The 22,324-nt window shown below is 42.5% G+C and overlaps 1 protein-coding gene across 5 annotated transcripts; it reads right to left on the bottom strand.

The window, feature by feature from the left end:
* Positions 1-228: 228 nt before the first annotated feature.
* On the bottom strand, positions 229-22,106 carry zfyve28 (zinc finger, FYVE domain containing 28). Of its 5 annotated transcripts, none has more exons than XM_063909594.1 (14): positions 21,769-22,106; positions 9,465-9,605; positions 7,021-7,158; positions 6,625-6,827; positions 6,378-6,467; positions 6,168-6,257; positions 5,981-6,082; positions 4,345-5,892; positions 4,027-4,122; positions 3,400-3,563; positions 3,197-3,313; positions 2,634-2,738; positions 2,417-2,520; positions 229-2,108 (listed from the first exon to the last, which is right to left on the bottom strand). In XM_063909594.1, exons 1-14 carry the CDS (start codon positions 21,802-21,804, stop codon positions 1,977-1,979), a joined length of 3,066 nt encoding a protein of 1,021 aa, XP_063765664.1. In that variant the 5' UTR covers positions 21,805-22,106; the 3' UTR covers positions 229-1,976. The 5 variants fall into 5 exon arrangements, with proteins under 5 accessions (XP_063765664.1, XP_063765665.1, XP_063765669.1 ...); XM_063909595.1 differs by having other exon boundaries at positions 2,634-2,735; XM_063909599.1 differs by lacking the exon at positions 21,769-22,106 and adding an exon at positions 11,376-11,517.
* Between the last annotated feature and the right edge of the window lie 218 nt (positions 22,107-22,324).

Genomic DNA, 22,324 nt, shown 5'->3' with positions numbered 1-22,324 from the left:
TTGCATGTCTTGAATCGACAATATTGATCACTTACATTTCATAAACTTTCATAGCAGGTGGAGCTCTACATCAGTATGACTTTACCAATCATGGGGCAAGAATGCATAATAGATTTTATGCGTAATAGATTTTATTTGACAGTAATTACTGACACATTTCAAGGCAAAATTTCAATGGTATTTCGTACTTGCTTTAAAAGTGAAGAGAATAAGTTATCAGTCGACCAATTTAAACAGGAAAAAGTAATTTATTTCAATATACATCGCATTTAAAACTATATAACATTATTTGATCGTTGATTATTTTACACAGCTGTTATCATGGAAATGTCCTTGAATTTTATAAAATAAGACCAAGCTCTGAAACAATAATAGGATAACCCGCCCTTTAATTACTGCATGATTCCTTGTATTTTACATTAAAGTAATTACAGCTTCATACATTATTTTTGTTCTTTATAAAAGGGAAGAAAACATACCTTTCAAAGTTACTTTATATGTTCTTTGATGAAAATAAAATTGATCCAAAACTAGTGAAGGATGTTGATTATGTAATGCCTGAGAAACTGCTTTATGCGAGAGCAGAATGGACACGATGTGTCTTTTCATTTATGTTGCTTTAAGGTCCATATTTGTAGATTGGACATTCTGGACAGTCCATTTAGATGTGCACACTGTGATATACGATGAGCATGGAAAATACTTTGTATGGAAGCAGATTCAAGAGCAGAAAGGAAGTCAGGTATAAATTATGTCAGTCTGAAAACAAAAATCACCTTATCATCACTCAAAGTACCACCAGAGCTGAAGCTTGAAATAATTTAATGTAAACCCAAATCAGCGTAATGTATCAGAATTGGCCTATAAATACAATTTAAATATCTTAGTGTTGTCTCTAAAATATGCAGGACAATTGCCGTAAGTAGTCAGAATATTGCACTATAACAAGTGTGAGGAAGAGAAATCAGTGGGCAATAATCGGCCTGTAGTCTCTAGGCTGTCACATGAGAAGGCCTCTGGTTCAGAACAAACAGTTCACAACATAGTGATAAAAGCATGGAGCGAAGAGAGGTCAACTCTCCACTAGGGGGCCTCCAAGATCCTGACAGTGATGACTAAGGAATCCCTTGAATCCATCAGTGTGCATCGGAGTCCCCAGAGGAACTAAACATGCCATGGTGCAACTGTAAAAGCATCGGGCACAGCCCATTGCTATCAAGAGGTGCAACTTGTTGGAACCTAGACGCCGTTTCACAAAGTGATACAGAATAACATTCATTGGCATTAAAAGCATGAAAGAATCGCAGTATAAAAGCTGTTTGTCATTCTTGCTTTACTGGGACTGGTAGCCTGGTAAAGACTGCTTTCTAGCGCCTGTATAAAAAGCTTTACTGAAGACATTGTAATGTAGCTTTTACCAGAAATATCCTTATTTACATAGTAATCATGACTTACATTCTTTTGAGTAATCCAAATCCCGTGGGAGACCTGGCACAATGTAGGAAGCTCGCGAAAGCATAGGAAAATATGTCACAAGTCACTTTCATTTTCATTCAAAGCAACAAAACAAACTGGGTGGCACGTTCTGATTTTGTGCTGCAAGCTGCTACAGAGGACTGTTGCACATTGCCAGTTCAAAATCTGTTATTGCCTTTTTATCCCCTCTCTCTTTTGCGCCTCTTTAGTCAGACAGGCATTTGTGAATCATTTCTGTGTGTTGGCTGGGCTCTGAAATCAAACCCTTTGGCTGCCAGTCTCTCCTAACGAGCGGATCGAATCATCACTGGAGTCTGCGTGTCTCTTGGCTTTGCTCTGTCATCTCTAATGGCCTGTCTCTGCAGCTTTGCTTAGCAGATACGATGACGACCATTATTTTTTCCAGAGCAGTGTGGCATTTTCTTTGTGCACAGCCCTGGATTGTTTGTTGCATATGCTTGTTGTGGCGGATTATGTGTGCTTTCTGGGACAATCTGAGTTTAGATGCCGGCCTTGTCGCTGTAGAAAGGCGTGACATGAAACATGTAGCAGTGTGTGCAAACCCTGACGGGCTTCACCTGGCCATACCGCGGCAAGGGAGCCGAGTGGGAGGAGCAGCGAGAGCAGAAGATCTGAAATGACAAAGCATGTAATGTGTTAGTTAATAAAAAAAAATCTTGGTTGGATCAAATACATGTAAACAGAAAATTCTATTTCAATTGTTTTCTTATAGTGCATGCACTGTACACGGACCGATGAGCATGAACAGTTTATAATATTGCCACGTCATGTCTTTTTTCAACTATAATACATGTTGATTCAATCACAGTTTGTGTTAGATGGCGTCGGTGCCGTCATTGTCTTCGACATGAAAAAAAGGTTGTTAGCAAACATATTTATCATCACGATCAATACTGCCTTAGACTGAGAGTCATTGTACCTTTCCACAGCTTCTACAGTGATGCTTCCTGCGAATGACAGTAAAGGGAGCCTTGCAGGCAATGCAGGAGTTGCAGGCTTCATCAGGGACCCAGTCTGGAGGGTCTGCACAGAGAGAAGCAGTTAACACTAAGTCAGTCTGTGACCACCAGCAGGTCTGCTGCAGAGCAAAGGGAGAAAAAGAACGTAGCAACTAATCTGTTTGTTGATTTTCTGACCTTCAAACTGGCCTTCCCGGGCCTTAGCTGCCAATTCCGAGGAAGAAATGGTCTCCTGACAGAGAGCGCAGTCTTCCAGCACAGCATTACGCAGAACAGGACCTGCTGGACACCACAGAAGAAGAAACTCAAACCGGTGTACTGAGCAATAAATGAAGATCACTGACAGAAGGGGGAAGAATTTACAGCAAGTGGAGTGTGACTGGAAGGGGGTGTATATATTTGTATATTTATTGTTGTGTGGGAAAAACAAAATGCCCCACAAATATTTTTGTCAATAAATATGGTGAAGTGTGTGATTGAGTGATGTTTGTGTTAAAAGCTCTGCTGCAATGATGGATCAGTTGAACAATTATGTTCTGACAATATTTACAGCTAAATATCAAATCTTCACAAGGAGATTTCATATTTTGAGCAACAGAAGCAATACAGTGTGTCTGCTATGGTCTCTGGAGCAGTAACACCTGTACTTTCTCGTAGTTCAGTTGAAGACATTTAGCTTTAAGGCTCTTCCACCTGTATTTACATTTTTCTAACATTCCCTTTCCAGACGTGTAACTTACCTTTCTTGTGGTTATCGTCGTCTCCCTCCTCGCACTTTGTTGCCATGACTTCAAACAGAGTCTTGAGGATGCTGCGAAGGTCACTAGCATAGTTTGTCTGCAGCTGATCAGCAACGCCTGCATCAAACCAGAACACGCAATGGCTATCAGCACGAGGGTGGGGGGGGGGGGGGGGGGTGCACTGACATGGTGAGAGCTTTTACCTGATATACAAACAAAGAGGCGGTGGATGAGGTCGCTGCTGCTGTGGAAGCGCGATCGGATTTTGTTCCTGGCGGCCAACTTTGCATTTTGCAGAGCCAGCTGGATCTCCTGATGGTCCAGGTCCTCTGACATCCCTGAGCTGGGGGTCAGACTGCTGATAGGGCTGAAGGGAGTGGTGACAGACAGGAGAAGACTGTCATTAAATACAAATTCAATTCTTATTTCATTCATTTTAGATTGTAATCTTTAAGTAAAAAAAATGAATAATGCATTGTAAATAAAAGTAAACAACTCTGCTCCCTACAAACTTCACAAAATGGCAGGAAATTGCTGTTAATTTCCAATTATTTCTGAAGAATAAACATGTAAATCACTACTACACATCTGTCTAATTAAACCTGCAGGCTAAGCCAAGAGGCAAATTAATGCTGTCACCTGTAGCCCATATACGAAGGAGTGACTGACACTTCAATCGATGGCTGAATGCAAACAAAGGACTGCATAAAGACTGGAAATTAACAAACGCTACCTTTTCATCTATCAGTTATTAGCTAGTTTTTGGAGCGTGGGCAATAATAAACGCACAGATGTGTCGGTGTAACACACTTTCATGAGTGACGAGTTACCTGGGAGTGTATGCGCTGCTTGACAGACTACATGTGGTGACCGACACACTCTCACAGTCACTACCTGACACAGAGCTGAGGGGAGAGCTCTGAAAACTAAAAACAACCAAATAAAGAGTTTTTCAAATTAAAGAAGTGAAATGATAAAAGAAATACAGAATAAAATGAATAAACATAAAAATAATGGCAAAAGGAACGTAGAAACAACAAATGTAAATGATGAAACAGATTTAAATGTTGATACACGATTGTGTCGAGATCACAGGGCCGGAGTTAATCAAAAGGCTAATAAAAGGACTCATTCAAATGACATCATACCTAGAGCTCTTCCTGCTGTCCTCCTTGATGTCCCTCTTCGAGTCTTTACTTCCCGATTTGTCCTTATCTGTCTCCCTGTCCCTCTGCTGGCCCCCACTGGCCTGCTGTCTCTTATCATTCCTCAGCTGGTGGTTGCACAGGGAGGGTCCGTCCCCTCCAATGTAGCCACAGTCCTGAGCGCGATGCCCCGGCCCTGGAGCCATGGCCAGGCACTTCTCACAGAGCTGAGACTTTGAGTCCTCTTCCAGGGTCTCTGCAGAGCAGCGGGAAGAAGGAGTCAACTGGGCGAGCTCTCCCTTACTGTGGGGATCGTGACCTCGTGGTGGCAGCCGGCAAGCGGAAGATTGTATGACAGCGCTGGGGGCTGCGGTCTTACAGTGTTTATCCAACCCCAGGGAGAGGCCTAACCCCAGTCCAGTGCTCTCTGTGGTGATGGCGTCCTCATGGGCATCCTCACAGCTCCCGCAACACACGCAGGAGTTGAGCAGGCAGTGAGTGGCCACCATTGGGCCGCAGGGTTCAACCTCAGAGGGAGCGGGCCGCGGCGGCAGCAGCAGCTTGTCCACAGCAAGCTCCGTCAAGCTGGGGGAGCGAGGGTTGAAGATGACCGTGGCAGACAGCTTCATCCCACCCATGCGGTGGGCGATGACCTCAGCAGTTTCAGACGTTGTGCCCTCTAGACCCGTCTCCCACCCGTTGGTGAAAGGCAGAGATTCAGAGCTGGGAGAGGAAGTGCAGGGAGGGCGCTTTGCGTTGGGGCAGAGTGCATTCAGGCTGCGCGGCTGTGGGCACGGCTGCTCCGACTGCGTCTCAGAGCACCAGCCGTTCCTGGTGGAGTCTGGCTGAAGTCCCGGCTTATGCTGCGCGGGACGAGCAGACTCCGGTGCTTTGGAAGGAGAGGCGATACAAACGCAGGCTTCTCTTGAAATGCTGGTGATACCGTCTCCTGCCGCGTCGAGGTCATCCATGAAGAAGACCTTGTCCTCCTCCTCTACATAGATGCCCGTCCTTCCAAGGCTAACCAGGTACCTGCGGGGGGAGGCCTCCGTGCTGGATGCCCCGCTCGAGCCTCCCGCCCCTCCTCTGTGGGGATGGTGCGCCGGGGACTGACCCTGGCTGGGAGGCGACAAAAGGGTGGACATCTCGTCCCCCACGCGGTACACCATCATGTTGAGCTGCTCCAGTTCCTCCTCGTCGTACTGCATGGAGCACGCCAACTCTGCCTCCTCCGCCTCCTCACACAGTAGGCCCTGCTCCTGTTCCACCTCCCCCTTCTCTGTTTCCACCTCCTCCCAGCCCTTCTCTACTTCTGCCAGCTCCTCCTCCTGGCTGCCAGAGACAAACGGAGCCAGATGCTCCTGCTCCCCCTCACTCTCCCCCTTGGAGTTGTCATTAGCGGGGCAGCAAGATGAGTGGTTCTCTTGGACTGGAGCTGGTGAGCTGTCTGTTGCCGGCTCCGGGTTTACGGACATCTCCCCGTCCTGAGAGATACACAGGTTCTTTTCCAGTGTCACCAACTCTTCATCACTCAAGGTCTGCAGCAAATCTCTGCAAAACATCGCAAGATAGTTGTCATGTTGTGAAAAAAGAGCATTTAAAAAGATGGAAAAAAGTGTTTAATTCAATATTGACTTACCTGATTTTCTTCAATAAAGTGCGAAAAGGTCGGAAGAGCTCAGACATGTCCTCTGATTTGCGTTCTAAGTTTAGAGGTCCCTCTGAATACACAACCAGCCCACTGAAAAATAGATTTAAACTTCTTAAAATGGGCAGGAGAGAGCGGAAAACAAGGAAGTGGGGAGAAGAATGGAGAAGACACTTACCACACAATGGCTAGTCGGGGAATTGTAAACATGAGTGCAGGTTCGTAGTCATCGATCATGTCCTGTGTGAGATAGCCCAGCTTAAGGGCCCTAGGGAAACAAAACAGGGAAAAATAATCACATTATCTCCAGATACTATTTAGATTCTGCTTCCAGATGAAGTAAGCAGTCGGCTGCAAATTCTTCAAAAATGTTCCTCTGTAAACTCACCGGTCCACAGTCTCACAGAAGAGCACGACCACCTCCTGCTGTACATAGTATTCTTTGGGAGACTTCACAGGCACCATGGCTGACACATAACTGGCAATGGAAGAAAAAGACAGTAGAATGTGATGACATGTTCAAATTTTCTTTCACATTTTTCTTCAAACGTGCACCAAAGGGTTTTTAAAGATGATAAACGCAGATTAATCGTATTGCTTTATTTGCCATTAATCCCAGCAATGTCTTCATTTACCTGAGCTCAAACTCAGCAAAAAGGCTGTCGAAATGTCGCAATGCGTCCTTGATGCGGTCCGTGTACAAGTTGAGGTCTCTCAGGGCCTGGTCTCTGGTGATGTTGCGTACCTCCTCCAGGCTGCGAGTGAGGTCCTTAGCCAGGGGCCTCATCGCTATACTCTCTATCTCCCTGTTCATGATGATGGAGCCGGCGGCCAAACACTGCACAGGAACACATCACGTGTTTAATCATCTCGCCTTGTACAGAATTCAAACAGAAAAAAATGTTCATAATGGCGAAATGACATTCAACAAAACATCACATTTTAACAATTAAATACACTATCTCTATGCACAGGTGTAGATTTGTGCAAGGTTGTTTTCTCCTCGACTCATGCTGGAGGGAATACACTACCTCAGCCCCAAACCACAGCTGCCCGGCCAAGTTGTCATGACGAATCTCCTCAGGGAACTTGACGCAGAAGTCTCTGTTGGCCCGCTCGTCGGGAATACATTCATCCATAATCTGGTTGATAATGTTCAACACATTGTCCTGCAGATGAGAGACAGGAAACAAATTGAACAAAGTACTTTGAGGGGTAAACATGATGGAGAAAAAACTCTTCGTTAACTTGGAGTCACTAACGTTTGTTACAATCCAGGCTTGGCTTTATCCTAAAAAGGCCACTGTGTTGCAGTGTTTAAAGACCATTGATTGGAAAGTAAATGAACACAATTTGACAACTAAATGAGACCATTACACAGCTACAGTTCCCTCAATAAAAACACAAAACTAAAGACCATAACTCCAGCAGTGAAAATGCAGTGTCACACGCAGTGAGAGCTAATCAAGGGCTTATGTGCCGCTGGCATGTACAACAGCCCTAACAATGACTTACAATGAGCCTTTCACTCAACCGCAGCTGCACCGTGCACTGTAATCTGGTCATGCCCAGCACTGCGTCTTTCTGCTGGCCCCGAGGAGAAAGATTATAAAGCTTTGAGAAGAGAGCTTAACCACTGATTCCTTTATGGCTGTGTGCTGTGTGTGTCCCGAGTCCCCACTGTCTGCAGCGTCTCCCAGCGGGGGGGACACTGATGATAACCTTCACTGCTGCTGGTGTCAAATCACCCAGAGATGGTGACTGCGCCGTGATACGTGTGTCCGACAGAAGGCTAACTTCTATCATTTTTTGCAGTCTACCTCTCACTGTTTTCAATATCTCTGACATATTCTCCTTTTTGGTCTCTCGTGTACGCATTCTTACTCAATCTGTGTCCATCTCAAACACACACACACACTCCCTCGCCTGTTCCAGCAGGCCGCACCATAGGAGCAGCCGTGCCAGCATAATATGAGCAGCATGGCAGCGACCCCCACTGTGTCCCGTGAATAAGAGCTGATAGCAGCAGTGACAGGTTCAAGTGCAACATTTTGGCTTGAGTGCACTTGCTTTCTATTCTTGGGGCCTCTGGGCTGTGGTGGGGTATCATGCTGCTTAATTCATTCTCCAAAACCCTTGAGGAGGCATGCCACTGAACAGACTCCTACGAGTGCTTTCTGTTAAATGTTTTATACTGCAAATTGCAGGGAGACCAAATCAGACACTAATTTGAGGTACATCCTAACAAGAGATAGTCTAGGGTTGCAACCTAAGATGAATTTATTATTGATTAATCCAAATATTATTGGATCTAGGTGAATGGCGGGGTCCTTCAATATGTGAACAAATTGTAACAAATCTTAATCCCTGTTTCTCAGAGTCCAAGGTGATGTCTTTGAATGTCTGGTCTGGAAGTCTCAAACTCCAATATATTCAGTTAAATATAATACAAAACAGAGAAAGTAGGACATATTTAAAAATCTAAGCATGCAAGAGGTTTTGAAAGCGTTAAAACAATGAAAATAAACGGCAAAGAAGTAAATAAGAGAAGCAAGCTGGAAGATTGGCAGAGGGAAAGGGTGAAGGGTAAAAAGAGAACAGTCGGGGATCAAGTGATGACCTTATTAAGTGTTTCTCCCCTGTGTGCTGTGGGGATGGGGGGGGCTAAGGCACAACGGGCAAGATGACGACCTCCCTCTACCACCTCCAGCTTGCTCAGCGGGACAGCCATCACTCATGCACAGCAACACCCTCTCTGCCCCTCTCAGCCCTGACCACATAAAGACCTGGACCCACATTTACAGCCTGATCCTGCGTCAGCACACACACTACCGTACCATTCATCCCCAGTGTTTCACTCAGGGAGGAAAAACAGAAAGAGGGAGATATCTGACCTAATTTGTGTTCTTAACACAATTACCTTCATTAAAGCTACGGTAATAAAAAGCCTCTGACCCAAAGAAGCCGCTCTGGTAACCATTCACTAAAAACCATCATAACACAGAGCCCACACATAGTCTGCTCATCACGTCTTATCAGAAAAACTGCTGTAAGTAGGAACCCGACTAAGCAATAGTAGTAAAGAAAACACCATATCACTACTCCTGGTTCCAGAAAGTGGTGATAAGACTGGTGTTTATGTTTGGCTTTCATGTCAAACCTAAAAGTCCAGTTTTAGATTAAGTTTTAAATACACAAGGGCAGCGCAATTTGTCAACCATCACCTTCATTAAAAAGCAGTAGGTAATGGTCTATTCATGGCAAAAAATGATGGCAACCCAAACCTTTCTTATGTTCATTTGAGCCCCTTTAGATATTTTGAACCTTTACTCTATCTCTCCTCCAATCCCAGAGCTATTTTTAAGTATTATTTGTGATGAATGGATGAAATAACCCTAATTCACAAAGACTGAGCTTCATCCTTTGTGAAATGAAGGTCACAGAAAGATGACTTTGTTGGTTTCTCCCTGCTGACCTGACACGAGCGGAACTGGTTGACCAGCAGGGTACATCTCTGAGGGTCCTTCCTGCCGTCCAGGCCGTCCAGCTCAGTGGCCACCTGATTCAGCTCTTCATCAGCATAGTAGAACTGGGCCAGGAGCTGGGGGTCCGTCCTCTGCACGGAAACACAAAGAGACACAAGGAGGTCATTTCCAACACAAGTGTAGCCGTTTATCGGAGAAAATACAGACGAGGCAATGCACAAAAAAGGTTATAAATTTAAATCCCTACAACAATTAATAACTGGGCTTGACACACTTTATATGTTTTGTGTAAGCAAGTTTGCATGCATGCTGTACTCATTCTATGACCGTGTTATTTCCAAAACATGCAGTAGTTTCCCAAGGGCAGCCAGTATTCCTTTCAGCTTCAACTATTCCGTTGATTTGTTTTTATTACTTGTTTCATTTAAAAAATGTTGGAAAATGCCCATAACAATGTCCCAAAGCACAAGGTGACATCTCTTATGTTATAATAGTCCACAACCTAAAGTTTCACATCACAGAAGAATAAAGAGCCCCAAAAATATTCCGTTTCGAGAAGCTGAAAGCAGAGAATGTTGTTCCTGAAAGGATACACACTTCGTTCTGGTCACAGCGAAGTGCCCTTTACTAACTGGTTCTTCAGCTGTAGACAATAAAACACTATAAAAGCTCCAACAGCCGACAAATAATCTGAGTCGACCTTACATCTTAAGAAAACACAGTATTAGCAGAGGACATGACTGAATACAAATGCAAACAAGATTTTCTATCGACCAAAACCAGAGTACAATCAGGCCTCTGTTGTCTCGTACAAGATGCTATTTTTTTTTACTGTTATCTGAGGATGACTGAGACAGAATCCTGTGAGAAATGGAAAAAATCCCTGTGTCCAAAAGCTCCTGGATGATCTCATGAGGTGAGTAAATTATTCATTCCAGCTGCAAAACTGAAGTCACGCATCAAGGAAATCAGGAAACAATACAGAGGGAGGTTCATCACTCTTGGTGTGCTCTAATTTAACCTTAAGGTCTGATTGTTGCTCAGGGGTAGGCATTGTGTTCCGTCATCACACTACTTCCGTGTGTAGAGCTTGTGGGAATAACATGTATGCTATTTAGAGCTCTGCATGAGTGAAATACAGTGTGAAGCATGGACAGCTGCCGTCTCCAGAACACCAGCTCAATGCTAGGTGGTTTTCTAACAGTGGGCAAGTGAATAGATAAATCACTTTTTGTGTTCAAGTCTATGCTACTTTAGCACGTTGGTGTCCACAAGTTAGCATAGTGATTCCCCAAATACATAGCCAACAGTGAGTGTAACTCTTAGTCATCATCTGCTATAGAGATATATGCTCGTACAAAGAACCCACTGAGATAAAGTGATAAACATCAAACATATTATAGAAACATAATTTAAATCGGTAGGACAAAAAATATAGGGTAAGTAGGGCAGTGCGCAGACCATCTTGTTCTTTCGTTTGCCCAGCTACTCTGTTGATTTATGAGCCAAGACTGGGTTTATACAAATTCACGCTTTCCAACAAGGTAATTCATAAAATATAGCCTTAATCCTGATGAGAGTAGTTAACAAAGGTTAATATAGTATGAAAGCTCCCCAGAAGGGTGGGCGTAATTAGAGAGGCTGGCCCTGGTAGAGGATTTATGTCATTATCTCCCACCGCGCTCCCCTCAGTGTGGCGCGGAACAGCACAGCAAATCCCTCCGCTGCTGCGTGAGGCGCACTTACAGCAAAAACACACAAGGTAGAGAGACACTGACAAACAAGGAACGTAAACAACCATTAATCATTTGCATTGCTTACACCAACGCACATGCCATTAAAATGTTACAGTACACAAACAAACACTGTATACCCTCACACACATCCTGGGGAGGGCTCACATTGTTGGAAAGGTTAATGGTTTTGAAAATGGCGACCGCACGCCTACGCGTATCATCCCAAACCACGACGACCCAGTGACGGGACTGGAGCTTAAAAAGGACCGCATGACTGTGCAGAAGAGCTACAGCGGTAAACAGGCTCGTTTTAACTGCAGAGCGTCCAGTGTCTGGAAATGTTTTTCACAAAGTCGAACTGCATACTGGTATTTACGGAATCCTCTCACAGGACCTTTTCCCTTAAGTTTGCAGTGCTTCCTGTTGCGTGCTGCTCTCCCGTGGGCCCTCGCTCCTCTCTCTGAATATGATACATGGTGCTGTTCCCTCACTCCCTCTCATTAATAATGAAACAAACAGCAAGGAGAAAACACAGAGATATAACCTACAGCTGGGGTACTTGTCGCATTGTAACTGCGAGGAGGGAGACATCTTTTAGATTTCAAAGGTTATTTGGAGGACTGAGATGGCTATATTTTGACAATTGGCGACCTTTATTTATAGTGATGTCATGTTTTTGCTGAGAGAACTAGAGAAGGTCCTTCACTCTGAGATACTTGAGTTTTCAGCAAGAGCTTCTGGAGGCTGAGATAAATAACAACAGCGTGGATTAAAGCAGATTTTCTTCTTGCTTATGGAAACATAGATACTTACATAACATAGATACGACATTAAACCCAGTTTGCCCCATAGTGCAAAACTTTATTCCTGCACATTTGGTTCATGTGTGTGCATGAGGATTCCTCTGTTCATGTTTACTAAATATATTGAAAGGGCGAAGAAGAGGGCATTTTATCAGACCTAAAAGAAGCAACAAGCAATCTGTGTTAAGCAGGCACATAGTAACGGTTTCACACACTCTATTAAGTGCTCTTTCCTAATAAGGTCACATACATGCTCTATATATAACTAATCTGTGAAGAATATGAATAGATAGCGACAGTATAATGACAAGATATAAAAATCAGCTGTGTGTACTAGTTATGTTAATCTTCACACTTCCACAATGGAAATCCCTTTAAGTAGTTTTTTCGAAATTTGTAGGCTAAGGGGAAATAACACACAGGACATCTAAATTAAAAAAGGAAGCAAACATCCCTATGTACAGTTCAGGTATTTATCTTTACATCCAAGTGTCATCTGTGTCAATGATGTCACCAGTCAGGGGTCAGATTTGACTTGACAAACAATGAGTGGGTCTATGATGAAAATGTCACGATGAACCAAACAGGAAACAAGAGTGGGAGACAGTGAAAGACATGTCTCAAGCACGGGCCAAACACGGCCCACAGAGTGGTGGCATTCATGTTGAGATTTATGAAGCATATAGTTCAATGCTGACGGAGGAAGAGAAGAAGTATTTGACACAGATGCCATCCTATTGCCTCCTCCTGCTGCATTCCTCACACAAGAGGCAACATTCCTGCAGCATTGCATCATGGGGGAAAAGTCAAAGGCAGGCAATGTTCGAGATATGCTGATTTACTTTGAGATAGATCACGATGCTAGAGGAGGCGCTCTGCAAGTTTAATGTACAGTGGAATTATCATGTATTGAATATTTTAAAAGAAAAAAGGTATGCAAAGACCATTAGTGCCCTAGCCTGGTCAAACTGTTTACCAGATCAGGAGAGTTAAATAGCTACATGAAAACAGGTTAAACCACACAAACTACACCTACAGAAGATAGTTGTAACTCCATATTTGCCTGTAATTATTGCCAAGTGTAGCAGTTACCAAGTATAAAAGGCACAGAGTAAAGTAATGGCTTGGGCAGGTACATGAGAGGTAAATGGTTAAAGAAAATGTGGTAATACGATGCTCACATCAATTAAAAAACTCAAATAAAAAGCAAATGTAGAAACACCCTGACAGAGAAAATCAATATGTTTTAAAAAAAGTAAAAATCCAAGTAAGAAGACGATAAACAACACCTTCCTATGAGTGTACTAAAAGTGTCGTATCTGGGGATCTGACTCCTGAACTCTTTGCGAGTTGTGTCATCATCACCAATGACGGCCCTACCTTGCGTAAGTGAAGGAATGATTCAGCAGATTGGGCTCCTGTCCCCTGTGGCGTGAAGCTCTCCTGTTATAGTCCTGCTGTCGGTTGTCCTGGGTGCCCTCTCTTTAAGATGACTCAAAAACTCTATCCACTGCGGTCACAAACCCATCATTTCAGACTATTAGTCTCCCATAACTTCATCCACAGTGACAATTACTGTTAAGCCCCCCTCAATCACGGGCATTTCGCAATGACTTGGTGAAATCTCTGACCATTTTGTTTATCATTAAATCAATAAGAGGCGATGACAGTGTGACCCTTATTGACGCGTGTCACTGATGCTGTGCGATCAACATTTTCATCATCTCAGACAGCTTTCTCCTTCAGCGGCCGATTCTGGGCTTCCTTTCTATTCAGACTGTGCGGATGATGGAGGACATCCGGCTAAGTCTCCATGAACCTCCATAGCATCAGTGCGTGCACATTGAGCCCACTTAGGGGACTTATGAGAAGCCTTGCTTCTGCCTTCTATTCCAGGCTCAATTTGAAGCCTTTTGGCTGCCTTCCAAGGAACAGGGGCAAATATTGTAAGGGGGGGAATCCAGTTCACTCCGTTCCATCCAGTCAGTTGTCAGAGTGGCAAAAAAAAGCAGCCGGATACAGTTCATCCTTATTTATTATTCAGGACTCAGCATTAATGCCAAGCAAGAGAGAGCCATTCGTTTTGGGTAACAAACAAGAAACTTCCTCAGTCATTATTCATATTAAATTTGGCAGAAAGGTATTTTTTCTTCTGGATGCAGTGATGCTGAAGTACTTTCAGATGTGTTGAGTCATTGCTTCCTCATATCTTTGTTGTTTTCTGAAGCTACTAAGTTATTAATAGTGACTTCTCAGGAATAAACTCCAACCGTCTTAAGATCACATTTCAAGAAGGTTTTCTATTAGAGTTGTATAATTAAATCAAAGGCACTGATCACAGCTGAGGAGTGCTACTGCATTACCCACGCGAGAGTGGGACCCACAGCAGACTGGAGATTTCCCTTCATTGACTCAATATATTCAGAGTGGTCCGCACATCTGGACTGATGGCATAATCTGTGCGCTCCTCTCAGAGGGCTGCCCTAATCTGGCATTTGGACCAAGCACCGACCTGTGCATGTGATCTGGGACGTGGATTAGCATGACAGGCTGAAGTGACACTGGGGGGGGGCGGAGGATTTAGGTGGTCACAAGTCGTGTCGAGGATCGCCTGATGGAAGTGTGGGGGCACACGGGGAGACCTTCCCAGCAATAACACGGGGGCTCCAGAAGCGTCTGTTGTTGTGGCTGGGGGGGAGGGGGGAACTGTGTCCTGAAGAGACCACAACATTGGAGGAGACACAAAAAAACTGGCATGACTAATATTTAAGAATAAAACTTAAGCAAACCAACAATGACCTCTCATAATTCCTCTGCACCATGTTGACCCACACCCCCCACTTGCAGGCTGAGGATGTGCATGACTCAGAGTCAGTCTAAATCTGTCCAGATACCTCTCATTGTTTTAAGAACAGTGACTGAGAGCCGGCATCGGTACGGCTGTGCCAAATTATACACACTGACACACTTGAAGAGTCATGAAGAGCAACAGTATGTGTGTGTGTGTGTGTGTGTGTGTGTGTGTGTGTGTGTGTGTGTGTGTGTGTGTGTGTGTGTGTGTGTGTGTGTGTGTGTGTGTGTGTGTAAACACACAGCTTTGATGGCTGTCTGCAGAGATGAAATGAAACACAGGACTGGGATAGTACCACTAACATCTAAACCTAACTGCAGAACAGCAACTTAAGTGATAATAAAATCAATGAATGCATGAATAATTAACACGTAAAGCGGTAATCTGGTTGCAGCTTTTCACTTCTCCAAACTGGGTTTCACCCATAACTAAGTGATATTTTGCAATGAACACTGTCAATTATACAATCATTAACACTACAGCATAAAGACATGGACATGTTTTAATATCCATTTACTGTTTTCTATTGAAACACAAGCTATAATATCTATGCTATAGTCCAGTAAGAAGAAACACTAGAGCAGCTAAAGAGAGACATCCTCTCATCTTATCTCCTGCCAACTGTAACCAAGGCCAAAATCTAATCCCAAAAATACAGCCTACTGTTCTCCTCCTTTCCCTCCCTCTCTACCCTGCTGATAAGACACAGTCCAGAGCGGGAGGGGTGGCTCTCCATTTGCTGGCTCTTACTCAACAATCAGACTCAAAATATGAAAAAAATGCACCTTTAAAACCTGCTCTCATTTCTGCTCACCGAAAAATAAGAGAGGAATTCACATTAACCACCAATAGGGAAAGAGATGTAGGAGTGCAGCCTCTCAATCGATACAAGCAGATTTTTTTTGTGGTGCCTTTAAATGTCACTCACCTTCCGCAGCTATTTTCTTTCAATCATCACTTCCCCACCCCTCAGACGGCGGGCCCTGATTCCCCTATCCTGCAATGAATTTAAAAAGGCCTTCAATCGCCCGCCTGTCTCGCTCTGCACTTGGGTCAGCTCTCTAAATCCCGGCAGTTGACACCAAATCAATTACGGCATGGCAGGTGGGTAAGCAGAACGGGACGTCCACAAAGAACCCCAGAAACAAGGCTATGTGAAGCACCCTCACTGGATGCTGATAAGCGGTTTTGCCGTTCCCTCTCACATCGACTCCGTGCCAACAGTGCGGATTCATGTTTGCAAAGACAAGCCCCTAATTGCTTCACCTGCTCTCACTTCCTCCTCTCGCATGTTCACATAATTTGCAAACAGAGCAGGGTTGTGATGAACGACAAATGAACGGCAAGGAGGCGAGTTAAATCACAGCCAGGCCTGTCCTGATCTGTAACGGTGGAGCAATCATTACGGAGGAAAAAAACAGCCATGATTCACCAGTTATTGAGAACGGTACGAAAATATGTACCGGGAAAGAACAGGTGTGATCTGATAAAAACAAAAATTAGGGACTTTTTCATAATATAATATTTCCGAAAAAGTAACTACATCTAAAACTGTGTAAATGGAATAATATTAAACCGATTTAATGGGTGTAACTTATCAAGGACCAGGGTAAATGTGTATAATTATGTAGAAGAATACTTTAATATGTATCCGTTTTATTGCCTACTATTGCAATTAAGTAGGTAGGGAATTTGCTTTGGTCTATGTGGTGCATGCGCCATCTGCTTTAAATGATAGATTTTTCCTTTGGTCAATAATATGTCAGACAATGTGTCCAATCTATCTTCAAATAAAACAGACTACATTTAAAATGAACAAAGGCAAAGTCACAAATCCTTATATTTAGGAACCCAAACACAGTAAATATTGGACTGATCAACTGAACACTAACAATTATGTCAAAAGAACGCAAACTAATTTCCTGTTCTGTGATCCTACTGATTAACTGATTATAGTTTTGTGGTTTCATGATTACAAACTATCTAAAAGACAACGCTCTCAACTTCATATGGGTTTAAAAGTCATCTCCATCTAAGTCTTGTTTTTTTTTAGCACCTTCACAGATCTTAGAAGAGCTTTACAAATAGGACACCTCCTGCCCATCTATGCCTGTAATGACCCATGCTTTACTTTCACAGTTTTTTATTAGACATATTGAGATATTACTAATGATTTAACCATGTGTCATTTCCACCTCCTCATAGATGAACATTTCCTTTCAGAGTCAAATTCAACGGCTGCATTTTAAGTCGGGCCCACACAGCTTGCAGCAGGAGGAGAAGAGGCTCCTGAGTGGATGATAAGTTAAAATGTGTTGCTTTGTGGAAAACATCAGCTGTCAACACGTCTGTGTTTCTCTCTGACAGTGACAACCCTCTCTAAAGCATCTTTTATGGTCGTTGACAATGATGTATAACCATAGAATTATAACTAACATACTTTGTTGTGTTTCATTAACATGCGTACAAATGATTTCACACCATTCATTTTAGAGATTTCCCCTTAAATAACTTCATATACTGTACATACGGTTAAGCGTTTATTGAGAGCTAGATTATTAGTTCAGCCACAATTTCAATGAAAGATCTTTTTAGTCTTTTTGCTATACACAAACTTAAAGATGAATTGGTTGTAGCTTATCTAATGAAAATAGTTGCTGGGTTTCTTAGTCTCCTAGGATGGAATTTGAACAGATTTGTGTAAATATCTGGTTGCCTGGAGAAGACAGGACGTTGAAAATGCCAACGTGGGCTTTGATGAATTATGATGGGCCTTTTCTACATGTTTCTACAAAGAAAATATGATTATTTGTGAAAGAAATCCGAAGATTAAGAATTAAAACAATGTTAGGATTTACAATAGACTAAACCCTTATTTCTACTGAATTATTGTATTGGTTTCATTTTGTTGAGGCGAACATACCAGGATTTAATGTTCCTATACGTTTCTGTTATTATCTTTAGATGCAGCATAACCATAAGGAAGGCCAAGAGAAAACCATGTGTAGTTCCAAACTGCTATTTTGTTTTATTCTATATTAAATATAAAGCTGCATATCAGACATGTCTCATGTTTTATTGAAATCTAAAAGCATTTATTGCACGTGGAGTTCAGGTGCATAAATGTAGCTTTTGATGCTCTTAATTTTGCAAAACTATTTCTAAAATATATTATTTATTTATTATTATTTAGTATTGAAAAAAACACAGTTGAAATAAATTAAAATAAGAAAATAAATGACAGTTGTGAAGTTCAAGGTATAATAGGAGGTTAAACTGAAAATCTCCTTGGGAACTTTCCTTCCTTTTAAAATGACCATAATTATATCGAAAAATTAGTTAGCAATAACAGCGACATGTCAGAATTGGATGATAATCAAATAAGTCAGGCATCAGCTTTACATATGATCATACAGCCTACATTGTTACACACCGATATCTGCCAGCTAACCAAGCACTAAACTATCCAGACGGGCGAGTGGAAAACAGAGGCAATGAGTAGCATCCTGTAGATGGAGATGCACCCGGTCTGGAGGAGTTGTGAGGCTGTCACGCTGACTGATGAGGCGGTGTGGAGCTGAAGGTCAGCTCTTGAATGCCTGATGGAATAACAACCAAGACAGGAAGTGTACAGGTCCAGCCTCCTGACATCTTTCTCTCTCGCCACCAGTCACTCTGCAAGTTTGCTGCTGATGAATGAGAGGCGGGGGAGACAGTGGCCATTTTGGCTGCTCAGAAACCCGAGCCAGGTCTCATCTTTGTTTGGGACTGCAAGGATGTGAGCTGAAGCAGATTTCTATGGAAGCTTCTCCCCTGATTTCTCTCTCTCCAAAGCCTATCCGGAACTTTCCCCTGCTGAGAGTACAGTCAAAGTTCAACTCAAATAAAAGCGCACTAAATACTTAGAGTGAGTAAGATCTCCTTTGTTGATATTTGGGGGGAAAAGGTGAAGCATTTACATAAAAACATGCTGAACCCTTTAAAAGTCCTTGCAGGAGTTTCGAAAATATCTTTACAAAGAGGGTGAGTTAACCATTACAGCCTTTCCCACACACCCTTACAGGAGAGCAGGACAATCCATCCCTATACACTTATCTTTTTCCCAAAAGTGGCACTTCGATGACAGATTCAGGGGATCAGACAGGTCCAGCACAGAGCTGCACACTCCCCTTGAACACAAATGGAAGGGATTGTGTAGCAGCTGGGGCAAAATAAAAGTCCTCCACAGTGGGACTTATCTGGGGAAGTATGAGCAGCTCTGCAAATATCAATAGCTCTGCTTCAGTAAAGGGAACATGCTGAATCGACACTTTTCTGTCTCCAGGAGAACATAGTTCAATAATTAACTGCTTACTGTTGATGCAAAATGACAATGCTATGCGGCGTTCAACCCTAAATGCTATAATATGTGGGTTGGGCACAGATTTGAATTACCACAGAAATATTTTCTCTCTGTGTAAACTACTTGCTAGCTTAGCTGCCGTTATCAACAGGAGCATAACGCAATCTGAACCCTCCTTTCATTACTGTTGTCTTTTCATACTGATTGGTGTAATTACTAAGCCTTTCAGCGCTGTTCTCCTCTCTACTTTGAGGCAGAACTGATCATTTTAAACCCACAGACTTACGTGTAAATCTGTTAATACCTAGCAGAGCTGTGTTTTGGCAGAAAAGGTGCTGATGTCATAGCCCAGCACACCGGGTCAGAAGTCTTTCATGAATGTGACAATGCTCTGGTGAACCCCAACACTTAGGCCTAAACCCAACAATGGAGCACCATAATGCTGTGACAGCAAACATGGTTAAACAGAGAAAAGAGGACTGACGCAGGTGTGTGCATGTGGTAAAGAGCAGGTGGATGATATATAATCTCAGGCAATTTATTTTATCCCCGTCTGACATTACTGTTGCAGAAACTCCCAATTACTGTTATTCTTTGATATGGAAATGCAGCAGTCTTCTTTTATCAGAGAGACTGACATATCAACTATTACTGCCTATTAGGAATACATGTCGACAAATCTTTCAGTAAAACATTTGATTTTCTTTGCCAAGAAACACAACTCTTCACCACATTAACCAACTTGTTTAAGAGGCTGTCTGCAGTATAGTCTCCTCGGTTTCTATCACCAGAAAAATCTGCTTTCAGGACTTGTTTATGTGCAGCTCCTATAGCAATGTACTGAAAGGACTGCATGTATGAAAAAGACATTATTCAACCCTGTCGAGTGTGTCTAAACTACAGCAGAAAACTTCAGCCTCTTTATCAAAAGTCAAGATGTTTTATTGAGTACACAAGTTATGGAATTCCATGTTCTTTATTAATAATGTTTGTTTTATAGAAACGCAGTTGATAACAATACACTTTTTCACCTATCCACCTTCATTAGAATACTGTGTAGTACAAGTGGTTTGTATCAAGTGCTTTTCAATGTAACATTTGCTCATTCTTATCAGTAAATACAGAACGTTGCATAAGAGCATATGAGTAACTGAGACAGGAGGATGAGTGTTAACCCCACATTAGAAATTACAACACCCAATGATCAGAATTCGCTACAAAATAACCGGATAGAGGTTTCTCAGTCCACCTTGGTTGCAAAGTCTGTGAGTGTTTAAGGACTACTAATTGCTTTATGATGGTACAGCACTAAAAACCAAGTTACAACTACATGCATTTTTGTGTGTGTGCAAGTTGTCACATTGAGTTGAGTGCTTTACAGTTTTGCCTCCTGAAACCTATTAGCTAAAAAAAAATTCTCTCCCTGGAGGAATATTCACTCTCACTCAAAGTAAAAAAAGTGCTGCAGTTGGCACATATTAAACTGTTCATTTAACAAGGCGATCAAGCCTTCAATACTTCCTCTGCTGTGTCAGGCATGTTTCCACACTCTGAGCTTGATTTAAAGAATCTAAGCACATCCATTAGTAGCTCACCCCCTAAAGTGATGATTCTGCCTCCAAATGGAGTGTCCTGGTCCTGAGCAGCTGCTGATTTAACATGTTTTGCTTTTAACTACAATTGATCCAGTTTCAGGTGGTGTCTACAATCAACAAACAAAGCCCATTAAAATGCAACAAAGCTATAAAATATAACACATTTAATTCAACTATAACTATGTTGATCCTTCAATTCCCCATTTCTGTCATGTTTCAAGTTTCAGCTTTTCCGTTATGAGGTGTTTTTTCTGCTTTGCTTTGTCTAATGCTAACTTAAGTTACATATATTTCAGTCAGACATAAAGCAACTCTCCTCAAGCATCAAAGAAGCTGACATGTGAATTTTATTTTACTGTTTTCTGTCATTTTATACACATACAATTAATCTGTTCATTTAAAACTGATTAATCGTAAGAAAATAATTATCAGTAGCAGTCCTAAAATGCTATTAACTCTGTTTTATTAACTTATAAATCATAAAGTATATTAGTTTTGATTTATTTCACATTTTTTGTTATTATTATTGTTGTCATTTTTGTGATTATGTGTTCATAATTGATGCTGTTATTGTTGCTATTAAACTATGACTAAGTAAACGGTTCCACTATGAATTTGGACTATAAAACCATTAGAAAATCACTTCAACAAAACATCAATAATGACAAAGCCAGCTGAGGACAACAGTAAATCAATCAGTGTAGTTCAGTGTGCATTGTCATAGTGTAACATTGTTATCCCCGGTTTGATGACAAAAGCATCATCAACAACAACATCAACAAAGGGATATCTGCTGGTAAATAACATCAGTGAAACAGGCTAACGTTAGCAGATGTGTGGCAGTTTATGAAGTGATCAGGCTAGCCAGCCTCACTGATCGGCTGTTTTGCTAGCTATCTCCAGAGCTATGCATAAAAAATGACTTGACTGCAGAGCTGACACAGCGTGTGAATCCAAGATAACTTACCTTTGGCTTATACAGCCACTTTCGAAAGCGGTTCATCGTTACCTCGCCACCTTCCTTTGTCACCCTCCTCTCCTCTCCTGTACCTGAGTGTCTGACACTATCGGCGGCTGGTTGCTAAGCTAGCTTCGCGCTGCTGGGTTGCAAAAACGTTAAATGTACAAAAACACATTCACGGTAAGTTGTCCTGAATGTTACAACGCGGCTCTGAATGCATACATAGGAGATATTATAAAGCAACGACTTATTTCCATCTTCCCTGAATCCCGAGGTTGGCTGCCTGTCTCCCCCACCCGGCCACTTTCCAAGACCCGACGATACAGACACGGAGCTCCGGCGGCTGTGAGCCTCACTGTTACTGGATGACAGTCACGTTGACAACATTCACCTCCCACTTTCCCAGGAAGTGATGCCTTCAAGGGCTGATCCCAAACACCGAGCTATCAAACACTCCTGGTCCTGTACAAAACAGACCATGTAAGAATTGCAATGGAACTTCTAAATATCCCTTCCAGTTTCTTTATAAAAGGACATCTTTGACTTTTAGTAATGATTCTTG

This window comes from Eleginops maclovinus, chromosome 19 (genome assembly GCF_036324505.1).
Source record: "Eleginops maclovinus isolate JMC-PN-2008 ecotype Puerto Natales chromosome 19, JC_Emac_rtc_rv5, whole genome shotgun sequence".
Taxonomy (NCBI): domain Eukaryota; kingdom Metazoa; phylum Chordata; class Actinopteri; order Perciformes; family Eleginopidae; genus Eleginops; species Eleginops maclovinus.
Note: the sequence above shows the minus strand (reverse complement) of the source record. Positions and strands in the feature narration are given on the sequence as shown.

Bases quoted from the DNA above. Each gene is read 5' to 3' on its own strand.
- zfyve28 (XM_063909594.1), bottom strand. From the start codon at position 21,804: ATGAACCGCTTTCGAAAGTGGCTGTATAAGCCAAAG. The intron at 6,828-7,020 runs GTAGTGTATTCC...GTTCCTGTGCAG, and splicing joins AGCTGTGGTTTGGGGCTGAG to TGTTTGGCCGCCGGCTCCAT. The intron at 6,083-6,167 runs GTAAGTGTCTTC...TCTATTTTTCAG, and splicing joins CCCCGACTAGCCATTGTGTG to TGGGCTGGTTGTGTATTCAG.